General features: G+C 55.5%; 1 protein-coding gene across 8 annotated transcripts in view; it reads left to right on the plus strand.

Annotated features, from left to right (window-relative positions):
- Positions 1-19115, plus strand: part of Myrf (myelin regulatory factor) — a 32279-nt gene extending 13164 nt beyond the window's left edge. For 3 of the 8 annotated variants that reach the window (XM_057778031.1, XM_057778036.1, XM_057778033.1), the window contains 24 exons: positions 2871-2932; positions 3727-4006; positions 4613-4863; positions 4945-5068; positions 6720-6915; positions 8156-8232; positions 8410-8520; positions 8921-9011; positions 9360-9560; positions 9723-9834; positions 10284-10393; positions 11024-11184; positions 11266-11338; positions 11592-11680; positions 11948-12016; positions 12383-12463; positions 12644-12732; positions 12821-12994; positions 13200-13451; positions 14924-15011; positions 15219-15293; positions 15557-15662; positions 16728-16802; positions 16939-19115. In XM_057778031.1, the coding sequence (XP_057634014.1) occupies positions 2871-2932; positions 3727-4006; positions 4613-4863; positions 4945-5068; positions 6720-6915; positions 8156-8232; positions 8410-8520; positions 8921-9011; positions 9360-9560; positions 9723-9834; positions 10284-10393; positions 11024-11184; positions 11266-11338; positions 11592-11680; positions 11948-12016; positions 12383-12463; positions 12644-12732; positions 12821-12994; positions 13200-13451; positions 14924-15011; positions 15219-15293; positions 15557-15662; positions 16728-16802; positions 16939-17019 (3028 nt within the window). In that variant the 3' untranslated portion in view covers positions 17020-19115. Of the gene's footprint in view, positions 1-2870; positions 2933-3086; positions 3195-3726; positions 4007-4612; positions 4864-4944; positions 5069-6719; positions 6916-8155; positions 8233-8409; positions 8521-8920; positions 9012-9359; positions 9561-9722; positions 9835-10283; positions 10394-11023; positions 11185-11265; positions 11339-11591; positions 11681-11947; positions 12017-12382; positions 12464-12643; positions 12733-12820; positions 12995-13199; positions 13452-14923; positions 15012-15218; positions 15294-15556; positions 15663-16727; positions 16803-16938 lie in introns of those variants that run through there. The other 5 variants (XM_057778032.1, XM_057778038.1, XM_057778034.1 and 2 more) reach the window with 5 other exon arrangements.
- The last annotated feature ends 565 nt before the right edge of the window (positions 19116-19680 follow it).

A 19680-nucleotide genomic window follows, 5' to 3' on the forward strand; every position in this document is an offset into this window, starting at 1 on the left:
TCCTAATGCTGTGACCCTTTAATACAGTTCCTCATGTTGTGGTGACCCTCAATCGTATAATTCTTCTCATTGCTACTTCATAACTGTGATTTTGTTACTGCTATGAACTATAATGTAAATATCTGATACGCAGAAAATCAGATGTGTGACCCCTGTCAAAGGGTCATTTGACCCCCTCAGGGGTCACAACCCAAAGGCTGGGAACCACTGCTCCTGGGCATGCTCAAAGGGAAATGTCCACCAGGCTCTCCACGAGACCTCGGTGAAGCAGGGCAGAGGTCTTGTCTTTAAGTAGAAGGCAACAGGGGGCATAAATGATGCAGTGCCCAGCCGCCTGGCACAAGCCCTGTTCTTCCATTTGTCAGTTTCTGGGTTTGGTGACTCATGACCTCTGCCAGCGGTTAGGTTTCCTCACCTTTAACCTGAGTCCCACATTCATGGTGGAAACTAAGGGGAAGAAAGCAGAGTGGAAGCCATAGGTAGATACATTTGACACATTGTCAACAGGAACTCCTGAGGACTGGCTTAGGGTGACTGTAGTGGCGACCAGGCACACAGTGCCAGGGACAAAACTTGGTTGCTTGAGAGTGTCTCTAAGCCTAAGCTGCCTGAGGGTGGAGGGGAAAGAGCTAAGCTTTAGCAGGCACAAGTGAGCTTCTTGGCCTTCCCCTGAACCAGCTGTAGGTGGCCCCTGAAGAGTTTCTTTAGAGGCACATGGGCATCCTGGTGTAGGCTTTGTTCTAAGCACTAAACAAGACAGATGCGTGCCCCATAATAGGGGGTGAGCGAGGTACTGAGGGTGCTGCTCAGTGTTGGGGTACTTTCTAGTATGTGCAAGACCCCAGCTTCCCTCTCCAGCACTATAAAAATAAAATAATACACTGTGAAAGAGGAAATAATAAGTGAGACTGCAAAAGAATGCAGGTCAGGCCGGGCGGTGGTGGCGCACGCCTTTAATCCCAGCACTTGGGAGGCAGAGGCAGGCGGATCTCTGTGAGTTCGAGGCCAGCCTGGTCTACAAAAGCTAGTTCCAGGACAGGCTCCAAAGCTACAGAGAAACCCTGTCTCAAAGAAAGAAAACAAAACAAAACAAAAAAGAATGCAAGTCATGGGAGCCGGAACATTCGATGGATGGGACACTGGGTGTGAAAGATAGTGGAGAAGCTGAAGATCACTGTCAGGAGGTACAGGGGGGCAGGAGGAAGATCACTGTCAGGAGGTACGGGGGGCAGGAGGAAGATCACTGTCAGGAGGGACGGGGGTTAGGAGGAAGATCACTGTCAGGAGGGACAGGGGGGCAGGAGGAAGATCACTGTCAGGAGGGACGGGGGTTAGGAGGAAGATCACTGTCAGGAGGTATAGGGGGCAGGAGGAAGATCACTGTCAGGAGGTACGGGGGTTAGGAGGAAGATCACTGTCAGGAGGTACAGGAGGGATGGGGGAAGATCACTGTGAGGAGGGACGAGGGGCAGGGGGAAGATCACTGTCAGGAGGCACAGGGGGGCAAAAAGAAGATCACTGTCAGGAGGGACAGGGGGAAGATCACTGTGAGGAGGGACGGGGCGGGGCAGGGGAAGATCACTGTGAGGAGGGACGGGGCGGGGCAGGGGAAGATCACTGTCAGGAGGTATGAGAGGACGGGGGAAGATCACTGTCAGGAGGTTTGGGGGGCTGATGGACTTGGAGTGGGACAGAGCTGGATCAGCACACAGACTGAGGCCATAGTGAGGGGTGTGGGGCCCCTGTCTGCTTTTCCATGTTCCCACAGGAAATCTTGTTTTGGGGTTCGTATTTTTTATTTGAGGTTCTTGGTTTTGAACTTGGGAGCTCTTCAAGCATGCTAGGCAAGTGCTCAATCAGTGAGCTGCATCCTGGGCACCCCTTTTTTTCACTTTTTGAGACAGGGTCTCACTAAGTTGTCCAAGTTGGCCTTAAACTCATTCTGTAGCCCTGGCAGGTCTTGACTTTGTGATCCTCCATCTTGAGCCTCCTCGGTAACTTGGGGTACATGTCTGCATCAGATTCAGGATCTTTATTCTTGAGCTGATTTCAGAGATGTAATGAGGCCTCCACAAGCTGGGGGGCGGGGAAGAAGTGGGCATGGCTTGTCCAGGGATGTGGTAAAACTCTACAGCCAGAGCAGGAATGTGTTCACAAAGACTCTGAAGCCTTTCTGGTAGTTCCTGGGCATCGTGGAAGGGAATCTGTCCAGATGTGGGAATGAGAGTTGACTAAAAAAAATGTCAGATCCCTGGGCAGCCACAGTCTCTCTCTCTGGGCGAGTACATGGTTTGTACAGGACATGTTGACCTCTGGGCTTGAGTTTGTTCTTTTGCCTGAACCACTGATAAAATAAAACTTGCAGGGGAAAAAAAAAGCCTAGGCCCAGAAAAGCTGGCTCCCTGCCCAGTTCACACCTGCCTCTGGCAAGGCAACTTCTGGGTAACCCACTGAACCACCTCAGATCCAGCCCCCAGGTCCTAGGATTTCCAGGAAGCTGAAGGCTTCAGTGGGTACCTAAGGGAAGTGGAGACCTGGCCCCTCACTCTGAGGAGCGGGGGTCCTTCAATCCCTGTGCCACCATCAGAGACCTGGCCACTGACCCACAAATAACCTTTATTAGGTCTGGAGATCCAGGGCAGAATACAGAAGTCCTTCACCTGCAATATAGCCCTGGATCCTTCCAGAGCTCTAGGATAGACAGAGATACCCTGAGACATCTGTGAGGAGATCTCAATGGCCTCAGTCTCTGGCGAAGTTGGGCGGGGGGGCTTTGCAACCCTGCCCACAGAGGAGCTGCCTGGCTTGAGGGTTGGGTTTGGGGGTTCAGCTGCTGGCCCAACAGTCTCCCTCCTCCGGCCCCCCTGCAGCACTCTGCCAGACTCGCCCCCAGACTCAGGCTCTGAGGCCTACTCCCCTCAGCAGGTGAATGGTGAGTCCAGCGGGCAGCGCCAACCTCCCCCTCTGGGTTTGGGCAAATGGTTGGTGCAGCCTTATCAGGGAGAGAGGGAGGAGGGAGGGAGGGGGCCAGCGGCTGCCCAACGGGTCAGATTATCGCTGGTCAAATACTCCTCGGCGCTGGCTATTGTTCCCCCATGGGCGGGTGGGAAGCCTGGTCCTGCCTCAGAGCAAGTGTCCCTGCTGGCGATGCCACCGTCTGGCCCCCTGCGCCATCATGGACGCGCCCTTTGGCGGTAAGTGGACAGCTGAGGAAGGCTGCTGCTGGGCCCACCTTTCGAGGGTGCTGAGGGCACAGTGGCCCCCATGTGGCCAAGAGTAGAATGATCATGGGCAGACTGAAGAGGGGTCAAGAGTTCTGTTTATCCTACCAAAACATCCCTGGAATGCTTCCTGAGGAACAAAGGGAGCTGCAGCCCCCTCAGGCTGGGGGACTGGCCCCTGGAACTGGGAGTGGGGCTGCTGGAGGGAGGAGGCTGGGTGGGGGACTGGGCTGGGGTCGCCGGGAGACTCTTTCTTCAGGCTTCAAAGAAGTTAGAGCCTGGGATCTCCTGAGGGGCTTGGCCTGGACAGCCTAGGGGAGAGAGATGGTTAGGATGGGGAGCCACCCTTGCCCAGTCTGACTTCCCTGCTCAAGCTCTCTAGCTGGCTTTCCAGTCTCCCCACCCAGCCTCTGGCATGGCTCAGGAGGGCACGGAAGCAAGAGACAGTGCCTAGGGAGAATGGGTGAGGTGGGTTTCTGACTCCTGTCCCCCATCTCTTCCCCAGACCCCCATCTTCTGCGCACCATAACCCCGGAGACTCTGTGCCACGTGGGAGTTCCTTCCCGACTGGAGCACCCGCCCCCACCTCCAGCCCACTTGCCAGGCCCACCCCCACCCCCGCCACCCCCACCTCACTACCCTGTCATTCAGCGGGACCTCTACATGAAGGCTGAGCCCCCTGTACCCCCCTATGCTGCCATGGGGCCGGGTCTGGTGCCCCCCGAACTCCACCATCCCCAGCAGACTCAGGTGCTACACCAGCTGCTGCAGCAGCACGGAGCTGAGTAAGGCTTGGGTAGAGCCTCCACGGCAGGAAGGTGGGATGGGAGTCAGGGCATCAACAGCAGGCTAGGCAGGGTGGCCCTGGGGAAACACAGACGCCCTACAGGACCCATGCTTGGAGGGCCTACAGCCATAGCTGATTGGTGACAGCTACACCATTCACAGAGGGGTAAACTGAGGCTCTAAGAAAAGAACATAGTCTTCCCCAGGCCATGGACTAGGAAAAGGCAGAGCCAAGACTTGAAACTGAAACTGAATTCTTAATCCAGACCCCAGTGCCTTTCTGCCCACTTACTGAAACCCTCAGGTTTCTGAGAGTGGCCATGTGTGTAGGATGCTCTGTGTGACGCAGATGCGCTGCGGAGGCTCAGACCCCTGCCCTCCTGGGTTCCACAGGGGTAGGGGTAAGATTGTAGCAAAGGCAGAGAATGGGAACACTGAGTGACAGGCGAGTACTGGGATGGCGCCTGAGGGCTTCCTGTAGGAAGTGTCTTCCTGGCTGGGTATTGCCTGCTGAAATGGTGCCCAGAGCAGAGGGGTGGGCACTGCACAGGAGAAGGCTCAGGGGGAGAGAGCCAGCCCCCATGCCAGTCACCTCTGTTCCCCAGGCTCCCTCCACATCCCTCCAAGAAGAGGAAGCACTCTGAATCACCCCCCAACACCCTCAATGGCCAGATGCTGAACGGAATGATCAAGCAGGAACCTGGGACTGTGACAGCCCTGCCCCCACACCCTGCCAGAGCTCCATCCCCTCCATGGCCTCCCCAGGGCCCCCTCTCACCTGGCACCGGCTCCTTGCCCCTCAGCATTGCCCGAGTCCAGACTCCACCTTGGCATCCACCAAGTGCCCCCTCCCCAGGTAGGTGACTGACAGGCAGGCTATTGATGTTGGGGAGTGGTAGCCCTGGGCTTAGGTCTAACCTGGTATCCCTCCCTCCAGGCCTCCTGCAGGACAGTGATAGCCTCAGTGGCTCCTACCTGGACCCCAACTACCAATCCATCAAGTGGCAGCCGCATCAGCAGAACAAGTGGGCGACCCTGTATGATGCCAACTACAAGGAGCTGTGAGTGACCTGTGCCACCTAGCCACCTTGTCTTGGGACAGCTTAGCACCCCATTGAGGTCCTAAGTCAGGACCTGAGAGTGCTCTGGGTATAAAAGAACCACATGTGACGGAAGAGCCAACAAGCTCAGGGAAGAATTAGGCCCAGCCCAGGTCTCTCCCAAGGTAGTGGTATCGACCAGGGAGGGGCCTTGGGAGCCAAGTCAGGAAGAAGTGGGCGGGCACACGTCTTCTGGTCCCTCCTCTAGGGTCTCTTCCTACATTCCAGGAAGGTAGCCTTAAACTTAGCATAAACCTGGCCCTTACAGCAGCCCCTTCCAGTGGAGGGAGGAAGGGTAAGGGGAGACTAGGGGTGCGGCTGCCCGGGGCGGTCCTGTTTCTTCCTCAACACCACGAGGATCTAGCTTATCAGGCCCAGGCCGAGAGCCCAGTGAGGACCACCCTCCTTCCTCCCCTAAAAGGCCAATGGGTACGTCAGAGGGTGACGCCCCCTTGGTGTACTTCGGACTTAGCCAAACAGGAGCCAGATGACTGGGGCCCTCTCATCAGAACGGTGGCTAAGAGGCTTCCTGGAGTGGGTGCCCTGAGCTGGGCAGTTTCTGTCCTGTACCTTCCAGGGCTGGGCAGGGTGGGATGCCCAGTTGTGATGGCTGCTGAAGTGAGCTAGGTGGCATTCATGGAATCCGGTCCCTATGGCCTGGAGAGAAGTCTCTCTATTCACACTTCCATACCCCTTGGGCACTTTGCTACCTCCACATCTAGGCCCCAAGGCCAGAGAGCTAGCCACAGAGGTCCCCAGTGTGGCCCAGGTACTTTCTAAGGTAGTCGCTTAGGCCAGACAGATGGGTGAACCCTGTAAGGGAAGAAAAGATGAGACCAGGCCTTCACTTGGAACTCGCTCATGAATGGAAAGGCATTCTCCTTGTCCAGCTTTCTGTAGGTGTCCAGCAGGTTACCTCTAATGCGTGGTAACTCCGGGAAGGGTGAGTCAAGTCCTAAGTCAACAAGTGTTCTCGTTACTGCCCTGGAGGTGCCCTAAAGACTCCAGACACTGTCCAGGCGACAGATGGCAAGCTTCAGTTGTTTCTGAGGGGGAGTTCAGGAACCAGAAGTACTCTCTCTTTCTGGGGCAGTTGTGGGAGTCAGAATGAGGGCACTGGGGGCCTTGAGAGAGGGGGTGGGCCAGGGTGGGGCAGGGTGGGCCCAAGGCAGAGCTGGCTCCTGGTTCCACCGTTTCCATGGCAACCAGCTGTCAGGCACAGTGAGACTCTGCAGATGCAGCCCCTCTCATCCCATCTCCCACAAGATGGGAGGGGGCTTCAGGCAACGTGTGGGAAATGGTTAAGTGTGCTGAAGGGTGGCCAAGGCCTTCCTCTAGAGTCCCCTCACTTCCGGTGGGCCTTGGCTTGCTTCCTTCATCCCAGCATGGGACAGTGGGTGGCCCCAGGCATGTAACAAAAACCTGTGCAGCTTCTCTTGGGGGCTTAGTCTCCAGGCTAGAATGGGGCTAACCTCTTGGTGGTTTGAAGGATCTTGGAGGATATAGACTAAGTAATGGCATTGGATTATGAGCCTGCAGGAGGAAGCAATACTCCATATTTAGCTTGGGGAACTACTGATGGGTCTCCCTCCCTCCCCCCTCTCACCTCTAGGCCTATGCTCACCTATCGTGTGGACGCTGACAAGGGCTTTAACTTTTCGGTGGGTGATGATGCCTTTGTGTGCCAGAAGAAGAACCACTTCCAGGTGACCGTGTACATCGGCATGCTGGGAGAGCCCAAGTATGTGAAGACGCCGGAAGGCCTCAAGCCGCTGGACTGCTTCTATCTGAAGCTGCATGGAGTGAAGGCAGGTTTGGGGTTCGCCTAGGAAGGGAGAACAGGAAGGCCAGGAAGCTCCAAGATGCAAGCGATGAGGAAACACCCCACGGCTATACCCCACCGCTGCCCCACCCCTCCACCTCCTAGTACCAGCCACCTAGATGTGGGGCTGCACGGACTTCACTGTCTTCCTTATGCCTTGCTTCCTTCCCCACTCCACACCCCAAGTCTTTATCTCCAAGCCAAGACCCATCTTCTGGCCCTCTCACTGGTGCCTCAGCTCTCAGAACCAAACCACACATCACTTGTCCCTGTTCTGTGCTCCACCTCAGGATCCTGGCTCCTCAAGCTATATATCCTAGGGACCCTCTTATCCTCAGCTTGTTTTATACGGTTCTGGAGTAGCCCTTGCCTCCTCCCTTTGCCCCCCCCTTGACCTGAGTCACCCCCATCCCATATCTTAATACCCAATCAGCATCTACTCTGCCCTCAATCCCCATGACATGTGATTGCCGTACACCCCTTCTTTCCCAAGACTTCAGTATCTTCCCACTGTCTTCTAAGCTGTGCCCACAGGGCTTTAGAAATCCACCCCTGTGTGTGCTGTGTCCCACCTTTGCCTTCCTAGAATCCCATCCCAGCTCTCTTTCCCATTGCTTTTGGCAGATTCCATTCTGATGCCCCTCAGGGAAACCTGCCCTGAGGCCTTTTGTGACTGAGGGGTTCTATAGCATAGCCATTGAAGCCATGTGCTCCCTGGGGACAGGACAAGGTGTGTCTGATTCTGTCACAAGGTGGGCCTGGCTGATTGGCATGGCTCAGCCACTGTTTCTAAAGAGATGAGAGGCTGTGGGTATGTGAGAGTGGCTGGGGTGTGCTCTGTGTGTGTGTGTGTGTGTGTGTGTGTAGGGGCTGGCTGCAGAGGAGAAGAGTGTGTAGATATGGGTCATAAGGCTAACTGGAAACCACGTGGGCATGCATGGAGACGTTCAGGAGTCGGATGGCACATGGTGATGGGTTGCCATCCTGGAGGTGACCATTCATCACCATCCAGAAGTAGGGGAAGTAATGAACTGTGAGCCGACGTGAAAGCTATGTTGGTTGTTGAAATGACTTGGGAGTGTGGGGTGTGGATGTGGAGGGCCCCGAGTTTATGAGAAAGTGAGGTGAAGACAGGATTCTGCCCCCGGCCAGAGTGAGAGAGTGAAGGAGGAAAAGACCAGGTGGCGAACCTTGTCCTGAGGTGCCCTGGTCCCCTTGCTCTCCAGCTGGAGGCCCTGAACCAGTCTATCAACATTGAGCAGTCTCAGTCAGACAGAAGCAAGAGGCCCTTCAACCCTGTCACGTGAGTATCCAGCCCTGTGGGGGTGGAGCCTGGAAGGGCCCATCTTATAACTGGCTAGAGAGACAGGCAGACACTTTGCCTGCGGTTGTGTGTTTGCCTGTGGTTGCGTGGCTGCACTGCAGCACGGCTCCTCGCAGCCTTTTTCTGTCCCCTGAGCTCTCTGCCCATCCTCTGCAGGGTCAGTCTTCCCCCTGAGCAGGTCACAAAGGTGACCGTGGGGCGGCTCCATTTCAGTGAGACCACTGCCAACAACATGAGAAAGAAGGGCAAGCCCAACCCCGACCAGAGGTGAGCAAGCCAACCTGGCCACTGGAGCCCCTCCCTTCCGAGGAGCAGGGTCAAAAAGGGGCCTCCGTGGAGCATGCCAGGCGCAGGTCCACAATGGCCTGTTTCCCAGAGGAGGAACTTGAGGTTAAAAATATTTGGCAGATTTATGACTCCGGCTTACAAGATTGGCTTTTGAGTTCAGAAACAGTTCTGGGGCTCCTTAGCGGTGGGCCCAGAGAGGAATTTTGCCCCCTAGTGGAGGCTCATGTTTCTCCACTGTGGGATACTGTGATAACGCTACCTCCCGGAGTGTGGGGTGATGGGGGAGGATGACGGAGTGGGGCTGTGTATCCAGGCATCTGGCCCAGGGAGGATGGTTTGGGGCATTGCTGAGTGTTACTGAGTCCCCTGTGTATCCCAGGTATTTCATGCTGGTGGTGGCCCTCCAGGCACATGCGCAGAACCAGAACTACACACTGGCAGCCCAGATCTCAGAGCGCATTATTGTGCGGGTGAGAGTCATCTCCCCCAGGGCTGGAAGAAATAGCATCAGGAAAATACTATGGGATGGGGTTGGGTTGACGTGCAGCTCTTGTTGGGCACTGGCTGTGTGATCTTGGGCTTTGTCACCCTATCTAGGCCTCGGGGCCTTCTTCCCTGTAAAGCGCGAAGGTGGATCACACCTAGTAGTCTCTTGGGTCCCACAAGTGACAATATTGTCACAATGAACTGGGTGGTTGATTGGACATGGGGGGCGGCAAGGAGACTTGACTACGAAGGGTGTTCCTGGGGGTTCCCCTTTTCTCAGGGCCCTGAAGTTCCCCTAACTCCAAGACTGATCCAGACCCAACTTGCCATAGGCCTCTAATCCAGGCCAGTTTGAGAGTGACAGTGATGTTCTGTGGCAACGGGCACAGCTGCCAGACACCGTCTTCCACCATGGCCGCGTTGGCATCAACACAGACCGGCCTGATGAGGCACTGGTTGTGCATGGCAATGTCAAGGTCATGGGATCTCTTATGCACCCTTCCGACTTGCGGGCCAAGGAGCATGTGCAGGAGGTAGGGACAAGTTCAAAGGTGAGGGGTGGTGCTGTGGGTGATGAGAAGGACCAGTGGGGAGGACCAGGATGCCAGGGTAGGGGTGGGGCGGCTGACCTGAGGCCTGCTCTGGATGGCAGCAGGAGGGGACGAGGGTTCAGGGTCGGCTCTGTCCCCTGGCAGGTGGACACCACTGAGCAACTGAAGAGGATCTCTCGCATGAGGCTTGTGCACTACAGATACAAGCCCGAGTTCGCTGCCAGTGCGGGCATCGAGGCCACTTCACCAGAGACAGGTAGAGACGTACCTGTGTCCCCAAGCTCTAGTCAGTCTGTCCTGTCTCTCGGAACCTGTTCCCAGGAACCCCTGCATTGACCTTTGGTGTTCCGCACTCTGAAATCTTGACCCCTCTGCTACTGGAATATCATGCCTCCCGGGTCTTTGGATCCTTGCCCTTGGACTCATCATCCTAGGAGTCACCACCTGGCCTGAGATCTTTGTCAAACAGCATTCAGAGATTCTGCATCCTCTGAGAACCCCACCTCCTTTCCCTAAAATGCCGCTAGGATCCTACCTAATCCACAAATCCCACATCTTGAGCCTGGGAACTTCTAGACTGTGAACAGTTGACTGACGGAGCCCCTGCTCCAGGGCTCCTCGAAACTCAATCTCAGATACTTCTCCGGAAAGCTCTGAGCAGCTACGGGCGGGACCCCCAGCCACACACCCTTGGCTTGTCCCCAGGTGTCATCGCACAGGAAGTGAAGGAGATCTTGCCTGAGGCTGTGAAGGACACAGGAGACGTAGTCTTTGCCAATGGGAAAACCATAGAGAACTTCCTGGTGGTGAACAAGGTCAGTTATGGGGACTGGAGGAAGTGCTGAGACGGGACGGAGGGGCTGGCCAGTGACGGGCACTGACTGGCAGAGGGAGGAAGGAAGAGTTTTCCTCCTAGTACCTCCAGAGTCCCTGCCCACCACTCAGGAAGGGGCCAGTGTTCAAGATGGAGGGGCAAGTTAACCACGGGAGGCTGTCTGACAGAGGGCAAGATGAATTCCACTGAGGTTTCGCCCCCCCGACCCCCATCAATTAAAATAGGGTAACACAATGTGTCATCTCCTGTCTCGAGGCTCAGAGGTGTGGTTTATTATGAAGGTAACACTTGCACTTAGTGACATGAACCTTGTGTACATGTTCTTAGAGAAAGACACATGGCTCGTTTTACCTACCTGAGGGAGTAGGTCCAAGGGTTGGAGCTCTGATTTGAGAGAGGCAAGGTTGTTTAGCCTAGCCTAGACAGGGGCAGTGGACATGCTGCGGGAACCAGGGCTTGGATGGAGCAGAGGCCTCCTCCAGGCAGGGATATTTCTAGGGCCTCTGTGGGCTGTGGAGAGTGGGGATTCTGTTCCTGCCCCCATCCAGCCTGCAGCTTGGGGACTTCTTGGGCCGATGGTGCCCTCAATGCTGTTGTTGCCCCGGGGCAGGAGCGAATCTTCATGGAGAATGTGGGGGCTGTGAAGGAGTTATGCAAGCTGACAGACAACCTGGAGACTCGCATTGATGAGCTGGAGCGCTGGAGCCACAAGCTGGCCAAACTGCGGCGCCTTGACAGCCTCAAGTCAACAGGCAGCTCTGGCGCTTTCAGGTGGGGGTGCTGGGTGGGGCTTGGGCAGGCAGGAGAGACCTCTTTCTGGAAAACATCCTGACCATTGTCCTCTTACTGCAGCCATGCAGGGAGCCAGTTTAGCCGGGCAGGCAGTGTCCCCCACAAGAAGAGGCCCCCTAAGGTGGCCAGTAAGGTGAGGCTGTGCAGGGTTGGGAGGCTCAAAGGGCCAGGACTTTCCCATCTCCATGGCCTCTCCTTTCCAGCTTACACCACTCCAGCCTCATCAACTCCACTTCTAACCCCTCTGCTCTTGACCTTGTAGCCCTTCCAGTCCTTTTCTGCTTCCTCTCCCTCTGGCCATGAAGAATGGGGTTGGGGAGACTGGGCAAGGAAGTAAGTTCCTAAGTCCACCATCTTCTGCTGTGTTCTTTCCTCTTGGTCCCCAGTCATCACCAGTGGTCCCAGACCAGGCCTGCATCAGCCAGCGCTTCCTGCAGGGAACTATCATTGCTCTGGTGGTGGTCATGGCTTTCAGGTGACTTGTCCCTTAGGGACTGGGGAGGCTGGCTTAGAGAGCAGAGCTACCTACCCAGTGGGTCGGATGTGCCTGGGTGCAGGCCCTGGAGTTGAGGAGGATCATAGACTGAGGTCAGGGAAGGTGGGCTGCCTAGCCTGTCTCCTCCTCCAGGGTCTAGGAAGGCCTGTGTGCAGACATCACCTGGGAAGACCACAGTGTGCCATAGAGAGACAATGTTGGGTGGTGGCTTGCATTCAGACAATGACCCTTTTCTGTGGCTCCCAGCGTGGTGTCTATGTCCACACTGTATGTGCTGAGCCTGCGCTCCGAAGAGGACCTGGTGGATGCTGATGGGTATGTCCCTAGGGATCGGGCTTCTGCTAATGGAGAGTGACCTAGGTCAGAAGCATCTCCCTCTAATGGGGTTCAACCTTAGGCTTATAGCCTGCCAGAGCCTGTTGGGGTGGGAGGGGAGGTCTCCTGTACAGTGGGTGCTTTCTACAGTCCCCATCGGGCCTAGTCAGTATTCCTTCAGGAAGGCCACCTTGTGTCTTCTGGAAGACACTTGTAGGAAGAGGGAGTGCTGGGAGGGAAGGCCAGAGCAGGACCTTGGGCTCTGTCTGTCACTGCCTTGCCCCAGCTCCTGGGGCTACCTCTGACTGTGTCTTTTCTCTCTCCTCCCATGTCCATCTCCCTCCTGGTCTCTCTGTTGTTTCTTAGCTCTCTTGCCGTGTCCACTTCCTGTCTCCTGGCCCTGCTCCGGCCCCAGCATCCTGGGGGGAGTGAGGCCATGTGCCCATGGTATGTGTCTGACCGAGCACCCCTCCCTCCTCTGGCTCCTGCTACCCTTCTTCCTGCTTCTGCTTCATATATTCCCTCTCTACCACCTCCTGCCCATCCCTGCTTTTCTGGGACTCCCAGCCCCTCAACCCCACCTCAAGGCTCTCCCAGTGTCTCTGAGCTCACCCCACTATTCCTTAGCAGGTCCAGCCAGAGCCTCGGGACCACACAGCTCCGACAGTCCTCTGTGACCACTGGAATGCCGGGCACACAGCCCTCTTTGCTGCTGGGTGTGTGTCTGGGGGATGGGGTGGGGCAGGTGGCTGTGTGGGGGGCTTCAATGTCCTCCTCCAGCTCATCAGCTTCTGGTTTCCTCAGTTACCAGTTCAGCCTCAGGTCCAGATCTCCTTACTTTGGACCTGTGCTCCAGCCAGCCCTGCCCCATCGTCTGCTGCTCCACTCCCACCTCCAGTCCTGCTACAGATCCTAGTGCTGACCCCTCTGCTACCCCTGCTCCAAGCCCCAGGCTCAGCCCCAGGCCCAGCCACTCAGGTATGGATATTTTAGGGGCCGGACCAGGTTTGGCAGGGATGTTTGGTATTATTTGTATCCAGAGGGGAGGTGGGAGGGATTCCTGGATTGAAGGTTTGGGGGGTAACCCCCATGGGAACCAGAAAACACAAGAGGGTTCACAGAAGCTCAGGACAGGAGGCAGCTGGTTCCCCTTTTCTCAGCTTATCCTTGCTTCTGTCTACAGGCCCCAGCCAGATGGCCCCGCTGCCAGCCACCAACATCAGAGCCAAATCCTGGGGCATTTCAGCGAATGGCATCAGCTATTCCAAGCACCCCAAGAGCCTGGAACCTCTAGCCAGTCCTGTGGTCCCCTTTCCTGGGGGGCAGAGCAAGACCAAGAACAGTCCCAGCCTCGGTCTCCACAGTCGCGCCCGCAGAGGGGCCCCTCAACCCACCCCAAGCCCTGCCCAACTCGCTCAGACCCAGGACCAGATAGGTACTTGCTACTTTCAACACTTCATAGCCGGCTGAGCCACAAGGCTGCCTGGGCACAGAACTGTCAGTCAGCAGACATTACTGATGGGGCCAGAAGCCTCATGTAGGTCGTGTCATTTAATCCTCACAACTTGGATGGGGAGAGAACTCAGTAGGCAAAGCCCTTGCTTTGACAGCAAGACCAGAGTTTGATCCTTAGAGTGTACAGGTGTGATGCCACATACCTGTAATCCCAGTGATGGCAAGATGAAGGCAGAGACAGGCAGATCCCTGGACCTCACTGGACAGCCAGCCTAGCCTATTTGATGAAGTTCCAGCTAATAGAGACCTTAGGAAGAAGGCACTGTTGCCATGGTTCAGAGGAGGAACTGGAGACTTAGGTGAGGGGACACCTAATCACCCACCAGTAGTCCAGCTAAAATCTGTCTCCACTGTGCCGAATTCCAGATTATGTTTATTTTGTCTCTGTGCCAGGGTGAAGAGGGTGAGGTACTAGGACCTCAACCTCAAATCTTTGGTTTTAACCAAGACAGAACTCCTTTTTGCACCCAAGTGTTCTTTCAGGCTGACTTGTGTGTATTCTCTGGGCTCCCGCTAGCCTTAACCGGGGTCTCTACACTGAGATATGGGCTTCTCACTTGAACTTTGTGGCTTAGCAAACAGAAATCTAGACACTGTGGTCTGTGCAGAGACAGATGTTCAAAGTGGTGGGGCAACCCCAAGGGTGGGAAGCTCACCTCAGCTTCGTGGGTGCTTGAGACACACATGACTCTGCCTGATGACCAAGGAGGGCAGCAACCAGAGAAGGCTTCCCTAGGGGAGGTGACACTGAGCCATCTTTGAAAGACATCTGGGGTTTGCCTAAGAGAAAAGCCATTTTGTCTGTATCAGGTGACATCATGGTATTGTGGGTGCTGCTGGAGACCTTGGGTTTATACCTTAAAGAACTGAATGTACCAGGTTAAGCAAAGGTTCAGAGGCCAGTGACCATAGCTTCCCATGTATGGGGTAAAGGACAAGGCAACAGCAAACTGAGATAGTCAAATGAACGCACAGCCTCAGCTCCCCACTGCACATTAATGGGTTTGCTCAATGAGGGTGACATACTACCTGGTCCCCGTTGTGTGGACTACTCTTCTGCCCTTCCATGACTGGTTTCTGGCTGCCAGGGTGACCACCACTGAGCCCAGGGCTGGGAAGAGTATGGAGCAGAGGCCTGAGAATGGGTTCCTGTACATGGCTGGTCCGGGAGAAAGACCGCTACCGGCTTCTGGATATCTTAGTTCCATGAAGGCTCATGGGAACTAGCTGGTTCTAGGGCAGCTGGGAAAAGGATGTGGTATAAGCCTGCTGTGAGGGTCTGGAAAGAATTCCGGCTCACACTGTCAGTGTGAGTGAAAGTCCCAGTGTGCTGCCACTTGCATTCTCCCTCCTCCCCTCCTCACCGTGGCCCAATGGCCTCTCTTCTGACAGACCCAGTGCCATCCCTGACCTCCATCCAGCTGCTGGAGAATTCCATGCCTATCACTTCCCAGTACTGTGTGCCAGAGGATGCCTGCAGGTAGGCTGGGCTCCCTCCTGTCACCCCAAAGGGAGCCCCTCGGGGGCCATGAATCCAATCAGTTCGGATGCTCAGACCTTGGCCCTTCAGGGAGGAACTTTTCCCACAAGTTCGGGCAGCCCCTTTCTAGGATTTGAGGGCTTCAGTACGGAAGGAGAGGGAGACTGGCAAAGTGGCCTGGCTGAGGTACCGTCTTTGTCCCTTTAGGCTTGGAAACTTCACCTACCATATCCCTGTCAGCAGCAGCACCCCACTGCACCTCAGCCTGACCCTACAGATGAAGTGAGTGCTGGTGTTGGGAGGGGGCGGGTGTGTGTGTGCCCGGCTGCTTGGGGAAGGGCTGCAGAGGGGCACTGTTGCCAGGGTTACGTGGCTGTAAGATCCTGCCTCTCTGGGACTAAATGGGATGGTGGGAGAGGTTTCCTCCGTCCCAAGCCGTGGACTGCTCTGCGTGGTTCTCAGGCTCTGTGAAGATACGGCTTGTCTTGGATGGGCCTGGGCTACTCAGATGGGAACCCCATTCCACTAACCCACTTATTCCCTAGTTCCTCCATCCCTGTGTCTGTGGTATTGTGCAGTCTGACATCAAAGGAGGAGCCCTGTGAGGAGGGGGGCTTTTTGCAGAGACTCCATCCCCACCAGGACACCCAGGTAGGGGAAGGTGGGAAGCTGGGGACTGGCCAGGTCGCAGACCTTCCTCTTCCCTGGATAGTGATCACCAAGTGATGGGAAGCAGAGGGCAAGGGTGTGTCTCCGGGAACAACTGCAGCTGGGATCCTGTGATTGCAGGAGGGGCGTGCATGTCTGTCTTCATTCCTCCGTTCTCTGTTGGGGATCTCCATCTCCTAGGACAGTGGCCAGGGGAGGAGAGTGTTTCTAGGGACTGATCTGGGATGAGCATGTAGTGCCCACTGTAGGCAGAGCTGAGCTCCCCACCCGACTCCCGGGGAGGCAAGTATGCAGTCTGTAGCCCCATGCTCAGAGCAGGGCAATGACTGACTGAGGTTAGACGAGCTCTGGGCTCAGGGTGGAAGGCTGCCTTGAGGTCCTGCTGCAGCCCAGCTCATGGCGAGTTTTGCTCACTTGTGTTTATTCAACAAGTCTTTGTTAAGGCCCCTCTCATCTCCTCCCCTGTGCTTCTATGAACCCGCTCTCCAGGGAGGGAGAGAAGACATACATTAAATACCGTGAGCTGAGGAGGGAGTAGATGAGGATCCCAAGGGAGGAGATCCCGGGCCTTACAGAGAGGGACACTTAAGGGTAGAGGGACAGCCAGTGAGTCACTTTCAGCAGTGGGACTCTGGCCTAAACTCACTCAATAGAGGCCAAGTCAAAGCCTCAGGTAAGACAGGTAATCTGTTCGTGGCTGCTGCCCGCCCCCTCCCCGCACCATACGTGAGATAATCACAAAGCCTGGGGCTGAACCCAGCTCTGCCACGTGTGCATCTTGAAGGAGGCAAGGGACTGTTTCCTGTCTGTGAGCTGCAGGTGTGGGCAGGGTTAATGAGAGACCCGCACAAGCACAAGTGTAGAGCACCAGGAGCTACAAGACAGGAGCTACATAAAGGGAGGCCAGGGCTAGGGAAGGCAGGCTAGGAGGGTGGCTGCCCCTGCTGTCTAAGAGGAATGGGCTCCCCCTGGGCTGTGATGGCCATGGTGGGAGGAAAGCTGGTTAGGACAAGGCTGCCCTGCCCTTTCTCTCCCTTCTCTCTCTAGGGCACCTCTCATCGGTGGCCAGTAACCATCCTGTCCTTCCGTGAATTCACATACCACTTCCGTGTGGCACCGCTGGTGAGCACATAGGCCCACCTGCCCACAGAGGCAGAGGGTGTGTCTATGCAGTATGAGGCTTGGGAGAAGAATAAGGGCTTTGCAAAGCATGGTAGGGCTTGGCAACCACCTCACCCATCACTTCCATTCCACACAGGGTCAGGCCAACTGCAGCTCAGAGGCCGTCAGCCAGCCAGCCACAGACTATTACTTCCACTTTTACCGCCGGTGTGACTGAGCTGCCTCCTGGGCCAGCGCCATAGCTGGGATTGGGTCCCTGGGCCCTCAACACTGGATGCAAAAGTGTTACACTGGAGCCTGCTGCAGGCCAGCTCTCTGCTCTTTACTGCCTCCCTTTGACTGAGGAGACTGGAAATCTTCACACTGGAGCTGCTGGGCAAGCTGGTTACCCTCACACAGTATAGAGGGGGCTAGAGTGACCAGCATCCTGGGCCTTCCTTCTGGCCACCTCTTCTTGGCAGCACAGGACCAATTCATAGCTGTCTAGATATGGTTGCTGGAGGGCTCAGTGCGGGGCCCTGTAGACAAGGGGAAGCTATGGCCCTGACTTGTCCACTCCAACTCTCCTTGCCTTCCCTTCTGAGCTGTGGCGGAGAGAAGACCCATGGGGGTTGGACCCAGACCTGTAACACCTAGCTGGACCCTATGAGTTCATGGAGAGTCGAGAACTCTCACTATGCTGTTCCCAGGAGGGACAGCTCGGTAGTACTTTCTGGGGCTTGACTGTTACACTAGACCTGGATTTCTAAGCTTTAATGTGGTTGGTTCAGGAGAGTTCTCCCTGGGAGAGCTTAGCTCCTAAGAATTCCCAAGGCAGTTGGGGCCAGCCCTGGATGGCTGGAGAAGCTGACTTTGTGCCTTAAGTCTACTGGTGTCTGGTGGAGACACCCTCACAGACCTGAACCAGTGGGGCCGGTAGGCCAGGTAAGCCTTGGACCCCTGAACCTGGAGTATCCTGGAAGGGAAGGTGCCCTGTGAGCTCCCAAGATCTGTGTTCCTGGGAGCTTCTCAAGCTCATGATGGAGTTGGTGACAAGATTATTCTCTGAGCAGAGGAGCAGGAATCCCTGCAAGCAGTAGGCCAGTTTCCACTGGAAAGTGGATGCAGATAATGTTATTAATGATGTAATTACTAACTGCACTTAAACCAGGGCAGCATGGATAGGAAGGAGCTGGAAAGCTGAGGGGGCTTCAGCTTGGAAGGACCCTGGTCCCCCCAGATCAAAGTTCCTCTAGGCATACATCTATGCTTGGTGGGCCCCATCTCTGCCTCTTCCACCCCCAGGAGACGAGTGGTGGGTTTGGGCTGAGATTTTACTCAAGTGACACTGCAGCATTTCTTAGCAGCACCCACAGCATCCTGGAAGGAGCGCTGCAATCATTAGTTGTCATGGGCTCAGCAGTGGGAAAGGGAACTGCTCATACCTTGAGGACACCAGAACTTGCCTTTTCCAATCTCCCATTCTCAGCTCTAAACGGGCGGCTATCGATAGTGGAGTCTGAGGAGTCCTGCCATGGATCTCAAAGCACTTATCCTCAGGATAGGGAAACAGCAGGGATACCTTGCCCCCAAGCTTTCTACCCAACTTGGCTCCATTCCTTTATTCTGCCATAGGAATCATGGCCTATGCCTTAAACCACTCTGTTCTGCCCTCCCGCAGGGTAGTCCTTCCTGCAGTGCCTTAAGACTGCCCAGCCCCACTGCTTTAGTAGCATGCTGGAGCTCCCTCACAAGGGGCAAGCGTTCTTGGACTGTGGCCCCTCAGTCCTTAACTGGAAAGTGACCCTCCACTACCCCCTGGAGTCCATCTGGACACAGCCAAGCTACGCCCACTGGCAGCTGCCTGTTTGCATGCCTGGGGAGGGGTCCTCAATGTGAGTTGGGGCCAAACTTGGGCTCCAAGCTGCTTGAGGGGGTCAACTTCGGACCAAAGTCGCCTTAAGCCCCAAGTATGAAAGGGCTTAGGGGAAGGTGAAAGGGCCACAGGTTGGAAGCTGACAGCCTGGCATGCCCTCCCTTCCTCTCCCTTCTGGTGTGTTCCTATAGCCACTGGGCTAACCTCTCCCTTGCTTTAAGCTGTACATAGAGTCCCCAGCACAGACCCCTGCCCATGATGTACCCCTTAGTGGCCTGTGTGTTCATAGAGCGTCTCCCTTCCTGTTAACTCCCCATCTTCTCCTTGAGCTCTGACTCCTATTTATCATGTACTCACTCTGACTCTGAGGAAGGCAGAGGGAAGCCACTGGGCCTACTTGCTTCCTGTCCCCAAACTATCCTTTTCTTCTCAAGTAAATATACATATATAAATAAATGTATAAATACTGCTTTGTATCTGAACTTGCCTCCTGGTGTCTTCTTGGGATTCTTCTGGTGGAAGGGAAGCCATCTGAGGCCAGGCTGGCTAGAATCCAGTTTCTGAGGGGCCTAGAATATCCTGGTTCCCACACCAGAGGACCAGAAAGTCACTCCGTATCTTTATGCCCCTCATTCTTGGATTTGAGGGTGGGGTTGGCCACACACACCTCCAGCAAACCTTCTTCATGAACCTGCCCCTCCCACTTAGAAAGAATCCACCTAAGGGAAGAAAACAGGTTGAGCCTAGACGACCACAGCCCAAAGTGGGGCTGAGTTCAGAGAAGACTGGCCCAGGGCAAAACTGATTGCTGCTGGGCCCTGGAGAAGTCCTTCCAAATCCACAGAAACAGGCCTGGGTCCTTCCTGCTCACAGGCGAGCCTCACAGCAATGACAAGGGAGACAATGCAAACCTCAGCAACAGGTACTGGTGAAAGGCAGGGAAGTGTGGAAAAACAGTCAAGGACACTCCAGGAGATTCCTGTACCTCCACACCCCACTCCCCCACCCCCATGGAATGGACAT

This window comes from Chionomys nivalis, chromosome 8 (assembly GCF_950005125.1).
Source record: "Chionomys nivalis chromosome 8, mChiNiv1.1, whole genome shotgun sequence".
Lineage (NCBI taxonomy): Eukaryota > Metazoa > Chordata > Mammalia > Rodentia > Cricetidae > Chionomys > Chionomys nivalis.